This window comes from Papaver somniferum, chromosome 8, assembly GCF_003573695.1.
Source record: "Papaver somniferum cultivar HN1 chromosome 8, ASM357369v1, whole genome shotgun sequence".
NCBI classification, from domain to species: Eukaryota; Viridiplantae; Streptophyta; class Magnoliopsida; order Ranunculales; family Papaveraceae; genus Papaver; species Papaver somniferum.
Window position 1 is genome coordinate 99828587 of NC_039365.1, and position 13279 is coordinate 99841865.

Below are 13279 nucleotides of genomic sequence, written 5' to 3' on the forward strand. Positions count from 1 at the left end.
ATCGGAGCTTTTCTTCGTTGGTACTTCGGGCGAAGAGTTGGACAAATCAATCCATGCCCTAACATTTTACTCCGTTACAAATTTCAATAAAGATTTCGATTGGAGATCTGAGAGGGAAACAGAAAGGGGAGAGAGAAGATTCCGATTTCACTTTTGACTTTTCAAAGTAAAATCTGAAACTTCGAGAATTTTGAAACGAATTTATTGGCTTTGCCGCTTTAGACTTCCCGGTATAAAAGAATTTAGCGGGTAAAATCAAAGGTGCAGGAATATGGCATCTGTGACTGTGTCATTGGGAAAATCTACTAATTCTAGCACCAACATTACACACCTTCACTTAAACACCAGAGCCTTCTGTGACTGTGTCATTGGGGGCTACTCTTAGAGTTCGACAATACCCGACTCTAGTACAATGCTCAAGCTGAAAATGTTCAGAATTAAAATGTGCACGATCCCCCTATTAATCTACTTATGCTTGACTTATGTCTAAGTTATGCCTAAAGTCTAAACTCTTTTAACGTATAAGCCACAAGATTTGACTGAGACCACAAGGGAGGAACAGATCCCCTGATACTCGCAGGAGGGGATATGGTCTTGTTATGTAAAAGCCTTTGGAGTAATTGAAATAAGGTTTTTGGACTAGAAACGACAAATGCGTTAAAATGTAATGTAATTGTATGACAAAATGTTGCCGGCTCTTATCAATCATGTAACCTAGTGGAATCAAAAGTGGTTAGTGGGAGCGAGCAACTCCCCATTAACCAAAGAAATAAACAGTAAGATGTGTATATATGCATTCCTATTAACATTATAAGCACGTTCTGTCTTGAAAATTATTTCAGATTAGAGTCGGTTCTGAATTCAAGTAGCAATACGATTGTGCCAGAAAGTAACAGCTGCCGCGAGCAGATTAACAGCAGTCCATAAACGGAAGTATGGCCACATCCTGCTGTTTGTCTTGAGTAGGCATGCACATAATTAAGTATATAGAAAGGTGAATTTAACCTTGTATATGTTTGAAAGGTGAAGCAGAAACAGTTTACCATCAGAGGATCATTTGTTGTATCAACAGATCAAACTTGAAGATCCCGCTGCAACACGCGTGCAGCAAACCTCTGAACGGCACGGATGTTTTAGTTATTAAGGAAGAAACAAGTTCAAAAAATATGGGTTGGCAACTCCAGATAATTAGTGTTCATGCAAAAAATAAAAGCTCAAAGGATATCTTCTCGTCGTAGACTGGATGGTTCAGCATCAACAGATTATTGTTGTTGACAATAGCACGAACCAGTATCTCTTTGGCTTCCTCATGCTTCTTTTTCAGCATGTTGCAAATCTGAATAGAACAAAGCAGCTCATTAAACCTCGTAACTTGAGTACTATGAAGTATGAACCCCAATCACGTGATTTTGTCGGGAGATGATCATCCTATAATTTGTTGTAGTGTCCATAAAAATAACATATTAGTTAACCTATGTTAAACATAGGCGACCGAAACAATGGGTGTGTTGTTTGAAAATGTTTTAAAACTTAATCAAAGAACAAATAATTATAGGGTAAAATGACTAGGGTTGACTTACATCTTCAAGCTCTTTCGTATAAGCTTCAGCCTTTTCAGCAATTCCATCATTCTCCATTGTTAAAGGGACTCCGAATGCTGATAACCTTGAATCCAGAGTGAATTCAACTGTGGAGGTCGATTGGTAACTACTGCTCTGTAGAGTCTGAGCATTGGTAAAATAGCCAGGTAAGCCAAAGAAACAAGGAAGATAGCTTTGATATCATCCACCACACACTGATTCAGTAAATAGTATTTCTATGACTTACTAATGACTTTTCAAATCTTTCAGAAGCCTAGGTAGGTTTCCTGCAAATATCAAGAAAGGGCGTTTTAGCATTTTTATGGATCAAGTTAGACAGTAATTGAACCTTAAGAGTTATTCTAAAATTTGACAAGCAACCTGCTATCATTAGGTGACTCAGCAAAACGTTTAAACGGATATGAAGCCGCTGGATCTGCATCGGATCCCTGCAAGATCCTCAGAAATCTTAAACTAAAATACAGATGAGAGTCATTTAGATCAGGAAAAAGCGATGAAGATTCAAAACCTACTGATTGTTTATCTGTTTGATCACCAGAAGCTACTAAACAGGAAAAAATGAATATAGGTTCTCCTTTTTCAAATGACTGGTTCACGTCTCAAAGGAGTAAATAAAAATAAATACTAGATGTACCTCAATGTTCTTTCGCTTCAAAGATGGGCTTGACAATCCATACTTCTGTAGACCAAGAGAATGAACGATCTCAGACGTCGCATTTATGCTCACTCCTGGGTTTCCTACTCTGGGACTTAATGACTTTATTTCTCTTGGAACATTGGAATGTGGTGGATCATTCTTGGATGTCATAGGCCTAAAAGAAGATGTAGATCAAAGGGAATTTACCTTATGATAACTCGGAAAAGACAAAAAGGAAAGGACGATGAAAGGTAAGCTAAAAAACATACCTAGAAACTTTCAAGCAAGGATTATCAGGCGCCTTCTTCAGAACATTTGAAGGAGATTTATCATTTTTTGTAGAAGCAATGCTTTTGTTGCTTCTAATAGGTGCAATGCTTGATACTGGAAGTCTAGGATTTACACACTTTAGAGAGCTAGATTTAGATTTCTGCTGGAGTAAACTGGAGGGATGATCTTGGGAACTGCAAGAAGCTCATGTCAGAATCAAGAGTTACAGATATATTCCATTTTCATGGTCGCTTGCACAAATGGAAAAATCAGAACTCAAGGCAAGCATTACCCAGATATATTATGTTGAATATCGTTCTTAACACTTTCTGGTGCAATAGGTAGAGCTTTTCTTCTTGTGTCAGATGACCAAGAAGCTCTAGCTCTCTGATTCACAACTTTAGTGTTCTCGTTACCAATATGCAGCCTGCATATGAGTTAACAACAAAAGATGTATCACGTGACTCATGCAAATACTAAACATTAACATCGATTCTAGAAGGGGTTACTGAAACAATTTACTACCTCCTTTCATGCACAGGACTTGAACTCGGGGTTTCGGTGCTTTTGCTGTTAGGGAAACAACTTTTTCCCGGAGCTACTGCTGTATTTGTTTGATCGCCAGTTCCATCTGATTTGCTGAGAGGCTTCAAGTGAATATGCCCAACACCCTTTTCTTTCACTTGAGCAGGCTTATGAACTTTGGGGTCACTGCATCAGTCATCATTGGCATATAAGCAAATGATAACAAAAATGTTAAAACAGCAAGCTAAGCACAGCAGATAAGATAGTTTCATCCGTATGTAAATTTAAAAAGACAGAAGCAAATGATGAGTAATTTGTTGACACAGTAAGCTAAGCTCAGCAAGGATTGGATTATTTCACTCAAATCTAACACTGACGAGGAGGACTTACCATCTGCATGGTGGGGCCTCAATGGTCAATATCTATATTTTATTTCTGTTTAATTCCTAACCAATAGATTGGTGGGGTTTGATTCACCTAAACCTCAGAAGATCTATATGTATCGAACTGATAGTTAATGCATGCCTTCCAGACATGCTTCTCAGAACACATTATGATTGTAAGTCCAGTTGAATACTCCGTTGCCAGGTTCGAATTCTCTTTATATGTCTAAAAGTAGGTTGCAGCATGAAACCTTTTTGTTATGCTTCAGCCACTTTTCTGATGAATAAACATCTATCCTGTCTTCCACTCGATGCATAAATGGAAACGGAGAAATAAAAGAAATGTAGGGCATTAGCTGACCTATGCAGAGGTGGCAATAGATGCTTTGACACACTTCTGTCTTCTTTCATATGGTGTCTGCTGAGGAGCGTATCCTGTGAGGCATTTGCAACAGCAGCATCTTCGACTATATCACTCTGTGCAGAAGCAACAGTATCTGAATCCCAAGTTGAACCAGTATTCTGGGTATCCAACTTTCTAGCAACTGATATGTTAGTTTTCTGTTGCTTTCTGACATCTAGTGGTGATGAGCATTCTAGGTTAGAAGTATCAACAAGGTTTGACTCCAATCCAGCCACCATTTTGACACCAATATCTTGTTCCCCACCATTAGTGGATTTTACTTGAGCGTCAGGGGAATGTTCCGCCGTTAACTCTGGAACTGCCTCCTGAATTGAGTCACTACCAGACACAGATGATATGCACAAATCTTGGGTAGAACGTTGATAACGTTGTTCTGTAGGCACTGTCCCCTCCATCTCCTGACCTAGTTGGTTGGTCACCTTTGTGCAGATATTTCCATCTTTCTCTAGAGATGTTGCTCCATGAGGCACATTTATATTTTGCACATTTGCAGATCTAGATGGAGAACAGTTGATTCTTGAATCATCTTTCACAGAGCTACCTCTTGAGTGCACAGCCATTGATGTGGTTGCACGCTTCAGTGTAAGAAATTTATCGCTCTCAGTACCTTCAAAGGAATCACTACCTCCACCCAAGTTGCTTCTGGAATATTGAGTCTGCTCATGTAGGAACTCAGATTTCTTTTCCTTGCCAGTTTCTGCACTTGTGTCAGTTTTATTTTCTCCTTCCGTCCAGCTTGAATCTAAATCAAAACTTTCTACCCTGAACATCATAAAAAGAATACTTTAATAGATGTTATGCAAGCATGGGCTAGAATTATAATTTTAACTGTAAAGAGCTTGAAGGCTCAAACGAGTACGATAAAAAACAATACCAAATCATGTCACTAGGAACCCCATTTAATACCAAATGTAAGAACTTCAATCAAGACACTTACACTTTTAAGTTTCCAATATCCGTAGATGTGGAAGGATTACCATCACCTAAGGAATCATCATTCTTAGATCCACCTATATTAAGATATCAAGAAAAGGTCACACTCCGTAATGAATATGAATGTAAATGTAATAAAATGTCTAGTTTACTTACTGGCCTCATTACCTGCAGCCATGTTTCCCCTAAAACTTTGATTCTTTTGATTTGCATTAATGCCTCCTCCGCCCAAGTTGCTTCTGGAATATTGAGTCTGTTCATGTAGGGACCCTGATTTCTTTTCCTTGCCAGTTTCAGCATTTCTGTCTGATTTATTTTCTCCTTCATTCCAGCTTGAATCCAGATCAAAGCTTTCTAACCTGAACATCACAAAAAGAAGACTTAGAAAAAGTTTTGTACAGCATGGATTAGAATTATAATTTCAACTACAAAGTACAAACAGGTTGAAGGTTCAAATGAATACGATAAAAAACAAATACAAAATCTATGCACAAAGAACCCCACTGAATACCAAATGAAATAAAAGAACTTCAATTAAGACACTTACCCTTTTATCTTTCCAACATCTGTAGATGTAGAAGGATTCTTATCACTTAAGGAATCATGATTCTCAGAACCACCTATTAAATATCAAAGCATAAGGTCACACTCTTCTATGAATAAATGTAGTAAGATTGCGAAACTATATACTGGCATCAATACCTGCAGCCTTGTTGCCCCTAGAACTTCGATTTTTTTCATGTTCACGAACGGGATCCAATCCACGGTCAGATGCAGATTCTGCAGTTTTGTCTGATTTCTTTTCTTCTATCTTCGGGCTTGAATCCAAATCAAAACTATCCAACCTGAATGTCAGGCCAGAGAGTACGGATGTGTTTAAGACAGTATGCTAAAGTCACATGATAGTATACTGGCTGACTTAGTCAATTTACATAGAACGGTGAAATGAAGAATTTGTTTGGGTAATAAGATACTGACGCATTAAAATCAAAACTGAAGTTGAAGCGGTCTTGCTTGTTTTCAAACTTTCCACTCTCTAACTCCTTTCCATTTGTTTCATTGGGTTTCCCAGGCCTTCTAGGTGGACTTGAGAAATCCAGATCTGGCATGCTTATTTTGAAGGATGATGGTATATTGCCAAAGTCACCATCAAGAGCAAAATCCATATCCCTGGAGAAATCACTGCTGCGTAAGTAATGTCTACAAGATACTGTTTTCTCCGTCATATTACTGAACCAGAGATATCAGTCATATGGTGAAAAACCTTTATAATCCATATGTACAAGTTTGATTGACATAAACAATTCTGTAGGAAGCCCACTATTACAAAGTAGATAGGTAATGAGAAGAGTAAGATTAAGTGCAATTATAACTGGATAAACCATCCAAGACTAGAAAATGAACTAAAAAGAAACACTACAATCATGCTTTAAAGTGAAGCAACATTACTTAAATGAATCGACGTTACTGGATCGATGTTTTCAACAGTATGTAATTAATAAAATGAAATATCATGCTCCTAAGATTTGAAATCACTTACAGTTTGTCAAAGTTGAAGTTGCTTTTTTTGCCCTTGGAACCCTTGGAAAGTGATGGAGAGGTAAAATCCATAGCATCATCCTCTGCCCCTGATACTGATTTCCAGGAACTGAAAAAATCCTTTCCAATTTCTTCATCTGTGACATCGTGAGTGTGAGTATCATAGCAGAACTAATTTCAACAACAGATACATATGACTGCACGTTGGTACCGTATCTAAAGACTTGGAAATTAAGTAAATTTATATGATTAAGTGGCACTAAGAACCTGATTCTAACTCACTATCCTACAGACTGTTTACAAATTGGTCAACCCAGACACAGGTCAAAATATTGGTCATTAAGAAAATAAATTCTTTCATCAGAAAGGGGCAGTAGAAAACATACCTAGCAGTGAACTTTTAGTTTTGCAATTACTAGCAGCTTCCTTGGGTGATTCCACAATCCTCACATGTAGGTAGCTTGAATTATGTCCAACCTCTGCAAACTAACAAAATGTGAGCTGACAGAATCTATTTAAGATACATGAAGTTATCAGAAAAATATACATGAAGCAACAGCGATGCAAGCAAGCAAACAACCGAAAGTACCCTAGTTGTATTTACGAAAATATGAAAGCAAGGTATAATTCAGCCTTTCAAACCTATGAATTATAGTGGCTGAAAATATGCCTGACGTGCCAGAATTTAGACCAGCAAGCAGTACAGTTTATATCCCAAATGTAAGATATAATAGATGCTACTTCTTGTATGTAGTTTCACTTTCTCAGTGAGTACTAGTTGTCTAAACCAAAAGCCTGACAGGAAAAAAAAAGAACTATGAAACAATTCACTTATACTAGTTGTAATTTCACTTTCTCAGATAGTACTAGTTGTCTAAACCAAAAGCCTGACAGCAAAAGAAAAAAAAGAAAAAAAAGAAAAGAACTATGAAACAATTCACTTGTAGAAGTTATCAGCTGACCATATTATTTCTGGCAAGTACAACCAAATTCACCATTGCAACTTTCACATCAAACTATCTTAAACAACTTTCTTGATACACTTAATCTAGAAAAGTAATATATTGCTTTTTTGCTCCACTGAATCAGTCCTGACATACATAACTGAGCTCTGAGGTTTAATTTTGGAGGAACTTAATATGCAATTTATTACGAATCTCAGGAGTTATGGGTACACAAAATACTCCTTCCAACATACAGCATTTACTAGTAACAACAACAATTCTACTGAAAAGTAAAACATTGAGCTCATAAACAGCATACTTTCACAGAACTGCGGAAGGTTAGTGTTTGGCATCTTTAAACCCTGAAACCCTAAATTTGGATCACTCAGAGATTCGAATATTTTTCCGTGAAATTCCCAAGTAAATTTAGGAGAAAAATCAAACTAATCTTTTCAGAAATGAACTGAAACTACTGACAAATCAGATTTCAGCTAAATGAAATACTGGAGGAAGAGGAACCAGATTTTGTTATTTCTATGTCAACAATACAGAAACAGAAAATTTTCCTCTTAAAACTTCCAAATCATTCATGATATAGTGAAAATCAGGCTGAAATTCTGTTAACATTCATTCATAACATGTTCTTGGTACGGAAATGCATATCAAACATTGATCGTCATCATCGATGTAAAATTAGTTCGCTGAAAATCGTTGGAACTTAAATCTAATCGAAGAAATTACAGAATTGAAAGATAAATTGCGAACAACTTACAGACTCGAACAACAATACCTAACAAACGATTACTTCCTGATTTTCTCATACATTTTGGTACTGAAATGCTTAGAGTTAATCATACCTATTCAATCGTCAAATCAAAATGAAGTTAATAGTATCTAAATCATATTATAGCCGAATCATTTCAAAAATCAAGATAATCGTTCATCTATGATCTATGACGAATCAGATGTGTGTGTACGAGACACAGAGATAGAGATGAAAGATTAACGGAGAGATTCAACGAAAACTTACTTCAATAATCTGGATCTGAAAATTATATGTAGATGAAACAGAATGTTCACCAAGTCGGTGGAGTAGAGCGAAGAAAAGTAGAGATATAGCTTTCTCTCAGAACCGAAGGAAGATAGAGAACTGAAAATGTTTGAATCTCGTTTTGATTTATAGGAAAAATAAATATTGACCAAATTATCCTTATAAAGACTAGATGACTGCTACAGCAGTGCAAGGAGCCTGTTTTTGTGACGCAATTTGTTACAGATTCTGCAACAAAATCTGTAACAGTGATTTCATAACATTTATAAGCGTTATATTTGTCTAACACTTATATTGAAACAATTTTGTAACATACTTTGTAACATTTCAGTAACAGTTTTAAATCTGATGGCTAAATTTTGTTGGCAACCAACGATCAAGATTAGAACTAAAAGTTTAGGTGACGGTTTTTTGACCATTTTCATGCCTAATTAGCCGTCAATCGGGTCGACTTCCAACCGTTTTCATTGCTCCTAACCATAGTCGGGGACGATAACTCTCCGATTGTTGATTCAATTTCGAGAAAAAACGACCAATACCCATTCAATTGGATCGATTAAAAATGAAAGAAAAAACGTTGCAAGCGATGCATTTTAGCCCCCATGTTGATAGTATAGAAGGGACTCCCTTCGGTCGTCCCGAAAATAAGTATCTCGTTGTTTATTCGCACTTCGCACTACCTTTGACTTGAGTTTAATAAAGCAACCGTTAATAAAGTTCATTTTCAGTCAAGTCAGCTTCAGCCTTCAGGGTCATCAAGGATCGGAAATCTTTAGAGCAATTCCTATGGACTCAACAAATTTCAAGTTTGTTGATTTTGTTGGTTTGTTGAGTGAGATGGAACATATAGCGCGTGTAATGGAAGGTCGGGCGATCGTGCCACAATCACTAGCGTTGGAAGGAAAAACTCCAGCGCTTGAAGCAAAAACGCCCCCTGCTTTTCTCTCTCCCAAACCCGGTTTTATTTTTTATTATTTGTTTTATTAGTTAAATAATCTGTGGGACCAAACTCTTATTAGTTTATATAAACAAAATCATTAGTGGGACCCAACACTTATTAGTTTATATTCATAAAATTACTATTGGGTCCCTAAAATATCAGATTTGTTCATTTTGCCTTGTTTCCCATAATGGAAAATGCAGTTTGTTCATCCACGTGGCTCAACAAAATAATAAGTTTGTTGATTACCACAGGAATTGCCCTTAGAACTCGGACAACTAACATGGCCAGATACAGGATCCAGACCTTTGATCATTCTCATCTTCATCCCACTACCAATTCCAATGCTATAGTCATTCCCCTCTTCACCATCAAGATTGTGACACGTTATGTCCCAAATCTGGACAAACCCTTGCTGTCATGGATATAGCAAGGTCCGCAAAGAACCGCATACCATAAGGCCTTCTTGCGATTTCAGAAGGAGAGAGTGTCTTAGGCCAGTCCTATAGTGCGGAAAATCTATATTCACCATCAATCCGAAGCAAAAAAAAAAAAAAAATCCACCTGTAATGTACAAAATCTTGACATCTTCTAGAAATTTCAGTGAATGACTAAGTCTTCAGGGTTCAGCATGTGGAAAAGAAACAACACAGACACCACAAGTTTTGTTAACGAGGAAACCGCAAATGCAGAAAAACCCCGGGACCTAGTCCATATTTGAACACTACACTGTACTACGCCGCTACATACACTAGCCTACTCCAAGTTAACTTCGGACTGGAATGTAGTTCAGCCCTAATCAATCTCACACTGATCAAGGTACAGTTGCGTTCCTTACGCCTCAAGAACCACGTCGGATTCTGCGCACTTGATTCCCTTATCTGATCTCACCCACAACTAAGAGTTTCTAAGATCCAAAGTCGAAGACTTGATAAACAAATATGTATCATACAGAAAAGTCTATTGAATAGATAAATCTGTATCCCACAGAAATACCTACGATTTTTTGTTCCGTCTTTTGATAAATCAAGGTGAACATGAACTAATTGATAAACCAGACTTATATTCCCGAAGAATAGCCTAGTATTACCAATCACCTCACAATGATCTTAATAGATTAACGAAACAAGATATTGTGGAATCACAAACGATGAGACGAAGGTGTTTGTGACTACTTTTCAATCTTGCTTATCGGAGATAAAATCTCGAGCAAATCTTAAAGAAGATAGTACTCAATCACAATAGAAAACAACAAGATCAGAACACGCAACTACAGAGAAAATAGTTGGGTCTGGTTTCACAATCCCAATGAAGTCTTTAAGTCGTTAACCTACAGGGTTTCGTGAAAAACCTAAGTTAAAAGAGAATCGACTCTAGTCGCAACTAGTATCACAGAGGAGGTGTGGGGATTAGGTTTCCCAGTTGTTAGAGTTCTCCTTTATATATTTCAAATCAGGATTTGCAATCTAAGTTACCTTGGTAACACAACATTCAATATTCACCGTTAGATGAAAACCTGATTAGATTCAAGCTAATATCTTTCAACCGTTAGATCTAACTTAGCTTGTTATACACAAATGAAATGTACCTTCATTTAGGTTTGAGTAATCGTACCCAAACATGTACACTTAGTCGGTTCAACAATAGTTAACCAATGGTTAGCTATATGAGCACTTTCATATCAACCTTATTCATCTTTAACATAACTAGTTCAAATGACTCAAATAAAACTAGTTAGAGAGTTGTTCAATTGCTTAGATCTCATAGAAGTATACAAGACACAATTGAAGCAAAATCGATTTTGATTCACTCGAATCAATTCATGAATATCATAGCCACGGTTTGCAAAAGATTGGATTCCTTATTATATAAATGTTTTAGTTCATGAACAAACCGATTTTAGAAAGTAACCTACTTAAGTATGCAAACGGGTACGCATACCTAAGTAGACGGACCAAGTTTGGTTACGCCAGTACGCATACGGGTACCCATACCAATTCACACTTCCAACCAGCAGAAATTCACGGAACCCAAACTTCCGCCAGTACGTGTACGGGTACGCATACCAAGGTTCCAAACTTCCAACAACCAACCAGTACGGGTACGCATACTTAGGTTCCCGGTTTTGGATTTTACACAAATGTGAATACACACACTATGTTTATATACAAACATGGCTACTTGTTCTAAACTCTCATTTCAATCATTGAAACTTTCTTAGAGGATGACAATAGTTGTTATCCACAAACTACTAGCATCAAAGCGATTTTCAAGTTATTGAAATAATCAATATGACTTTCTTCAAGAGTAAATATGAACTTGGTTAAAGCGAAAGCTTACCAACACATATTTCGAGAAATAGATAAGTGAATTAAACTCAGCTCAAAATAGCAAGTGTGTATAATTGAAGTCTATATAGCAATACGAATTTTGTCTCAAATAAGAGATAAAATAGATAGACTTTTGAGTGATAGATAAGTTCAAGTCTCCACATACCTTTTGTTTATGAAGTTCCACAAGTTCCCTTGAGTAGTTATTCGTCTTCATTCGATGAACGCCGTGGAGTCTAAAGCTCAACTACACTTACTATCCTAATCCGAGACCTAACTATAAGTAAACTAGAAATCAAGACTTATAGTTTTGACAACTAAACTTGACAAACAAGCTTGAAATAGCAACGCCTGCGAGTTCGACCGAGCAGTGCTCTAACAATCTCCCCCTTTGTCAATTTTAGTGACAAAACTATCAATACATATGGAATACAAAATAAATAAACTCTGTAGCTTCTCATCCAAATACTTGATCTCCTTGGTTCTTCAACATTATTCGAAATATTTGTCACTTCCAAGTACTCAAATGATTCAAAATGTGTTCAACTCAGCATCATCGTTGTTGAAGATCCGTAGATATAACAATGAGAAAACAGTGGCTCTCAATCATTGTTATATAGTGTCATAGTATTATTACACAACATCAAAGTCCAATTGTATCACAACTTCGACAACACTACTATGGTGATATGTATCACTCCCCCTTAGTCAATACTTCATCTCACATGACAACCACTCCCCCTTATATAATGATCCGTAAACCATATGTATTTGTAGTGTGAATTACACATTAATTCTCCCCCTTTTTGTCAATAATGATTGGCAAAGGTACGAAAATTAGTGGGATCCTAATGAAATTTCCATAGAGACACTTCATGACCAAAATAGAAGCACATATTAACTTGTTTAGATGCAATCATATAGCCGAAACTAAATGCATTCATCAAGGAGTTTATAAAGATACAAGATAACCTCTATAATATTCCACAGCCGCACTCCCCACAAAGATTTGGCAATCAAGCGCAAGTTCAATTAAGAACTCTCCCCCATAAAATGTCATTCCAAAAAGGAACAACAAGAGCGACCTTACTTTTACAAGAAAAGAAGGATTTCTTTGGACATTAACAAATCTCATGAAACATGAATTTTGTATCCAAAAATACTCAATTAAATTAACCACAAGAGAACCCAGGATTAATTTAATCGGAAATGCTCATATAAGAAAACTTACGGAGCCGCACAGTATTTACACAAAGATGTGGATCAAGGAAAGACCAATACTGCGGGATATTCAAAGATTCATTCTATTTTTCATCACTATTTGCATAGAGACATATAATAGACTTAATCTTTGTAAACAAAAGTTCATCCTATCTTCCATCAATATTTTCATAATGACATAATAGGCTTAACTTTTGTTTGTCAAAAGTTCATCCAATCTTTTATCAATATTTGCATAAAGACATATGAATGACTTAACTTTTGACCATGTATGGGACAATCATAGTTCACGGACGCAAACACACATATCCCATAACAAGTTGCAATATATCAAACCATAAAGATTAATATTGCAAAATCATCTTCCAAATAAAATTTAGAATTTAAATAAATAAATCTAAAAAAATTGCAAGATGAAAATCGTTAGAAATATCTATGTGTACTCACAATAATTGCTATTCCAAACCCTGGTTATCCTTCT

At 36.5% G+C, this 13279-nt stretch overlaps 1 protein-coding gene and 1 long non-coding RNA gene across 5 annotated transcripts; both read right to left on the reverse strand.

Annotated features, from left to right (window-relative positions):
• Positions 1–673: 673 nt before the first annotated feature.
• Positions 674–1127, reverse strand: LOC113302371. The gene is made up of 2 exons (XR_003336822.1): positions 1044–1127; positions 674–957 (listed from the first exon to the last, which is right to left on the reverse strand). It is a non-coding gene; the product is annotated as an uncharacterized LOC113302371 (long non-coding RNA).
• Positions 1128–1223: 96 nt separating this feature from the next.
• On the reverse strand, positions 1224–8423 carry LOC113302369 (uncharacterized protein At4g18490-like). Of its 4 annotated transcripts, XM_026551284.1 has the most exons (18): positions 8287–8389; positions 6955–7107; positions 6699–6791; positions 6314–6449; positions 5752–5943; positions 5476–5618; positions 5321–5393; positions 4930–5132; positions 4778–4850; positions 3778–4602; positions 3034–3219; positions 2801–2935; positions 2508–2702; positions 2236–2413; positions 1962–2029; positions 1828–1867; positions 1581–1724; positions 1224–1336 (listed from the first exon to the last, which is right to left on the reverse strand). In XM_026551284.1, the coding sequence occupies exons 4-16, from the start codon at positions 6382–6384 to the stop codon at positions 1855–1857; spliced, it is 2355 nt and encodes a 784-aa protein (XP_026407069.1). In that variant the 5' UTR covers positions 6385–6449; positions 6699–6791; positions 6955–7107; positions 8287–8389; the 3' UTR covers positions 1224–1336; positions 1581–1724; positions 1828–1854. The 4 variants fall into 4 exon arrangements, with proteins under 4 accessions (XP_026407069.1, XP_026407070.1, XP_026407067.1 ...); XM_026551285.1 differs by lacking the exon at positions 6955–7107 and having other exon boundaries at positions 4942–5132; positions 8287–8423; XM_026551282.1 differs by lacking the exon at positions 6955–7107 and having other exon boundaries at positions 8287–8423.
• Between the last annotated feature and the right edge of the window lie 4856 nt (positions 8424–13279).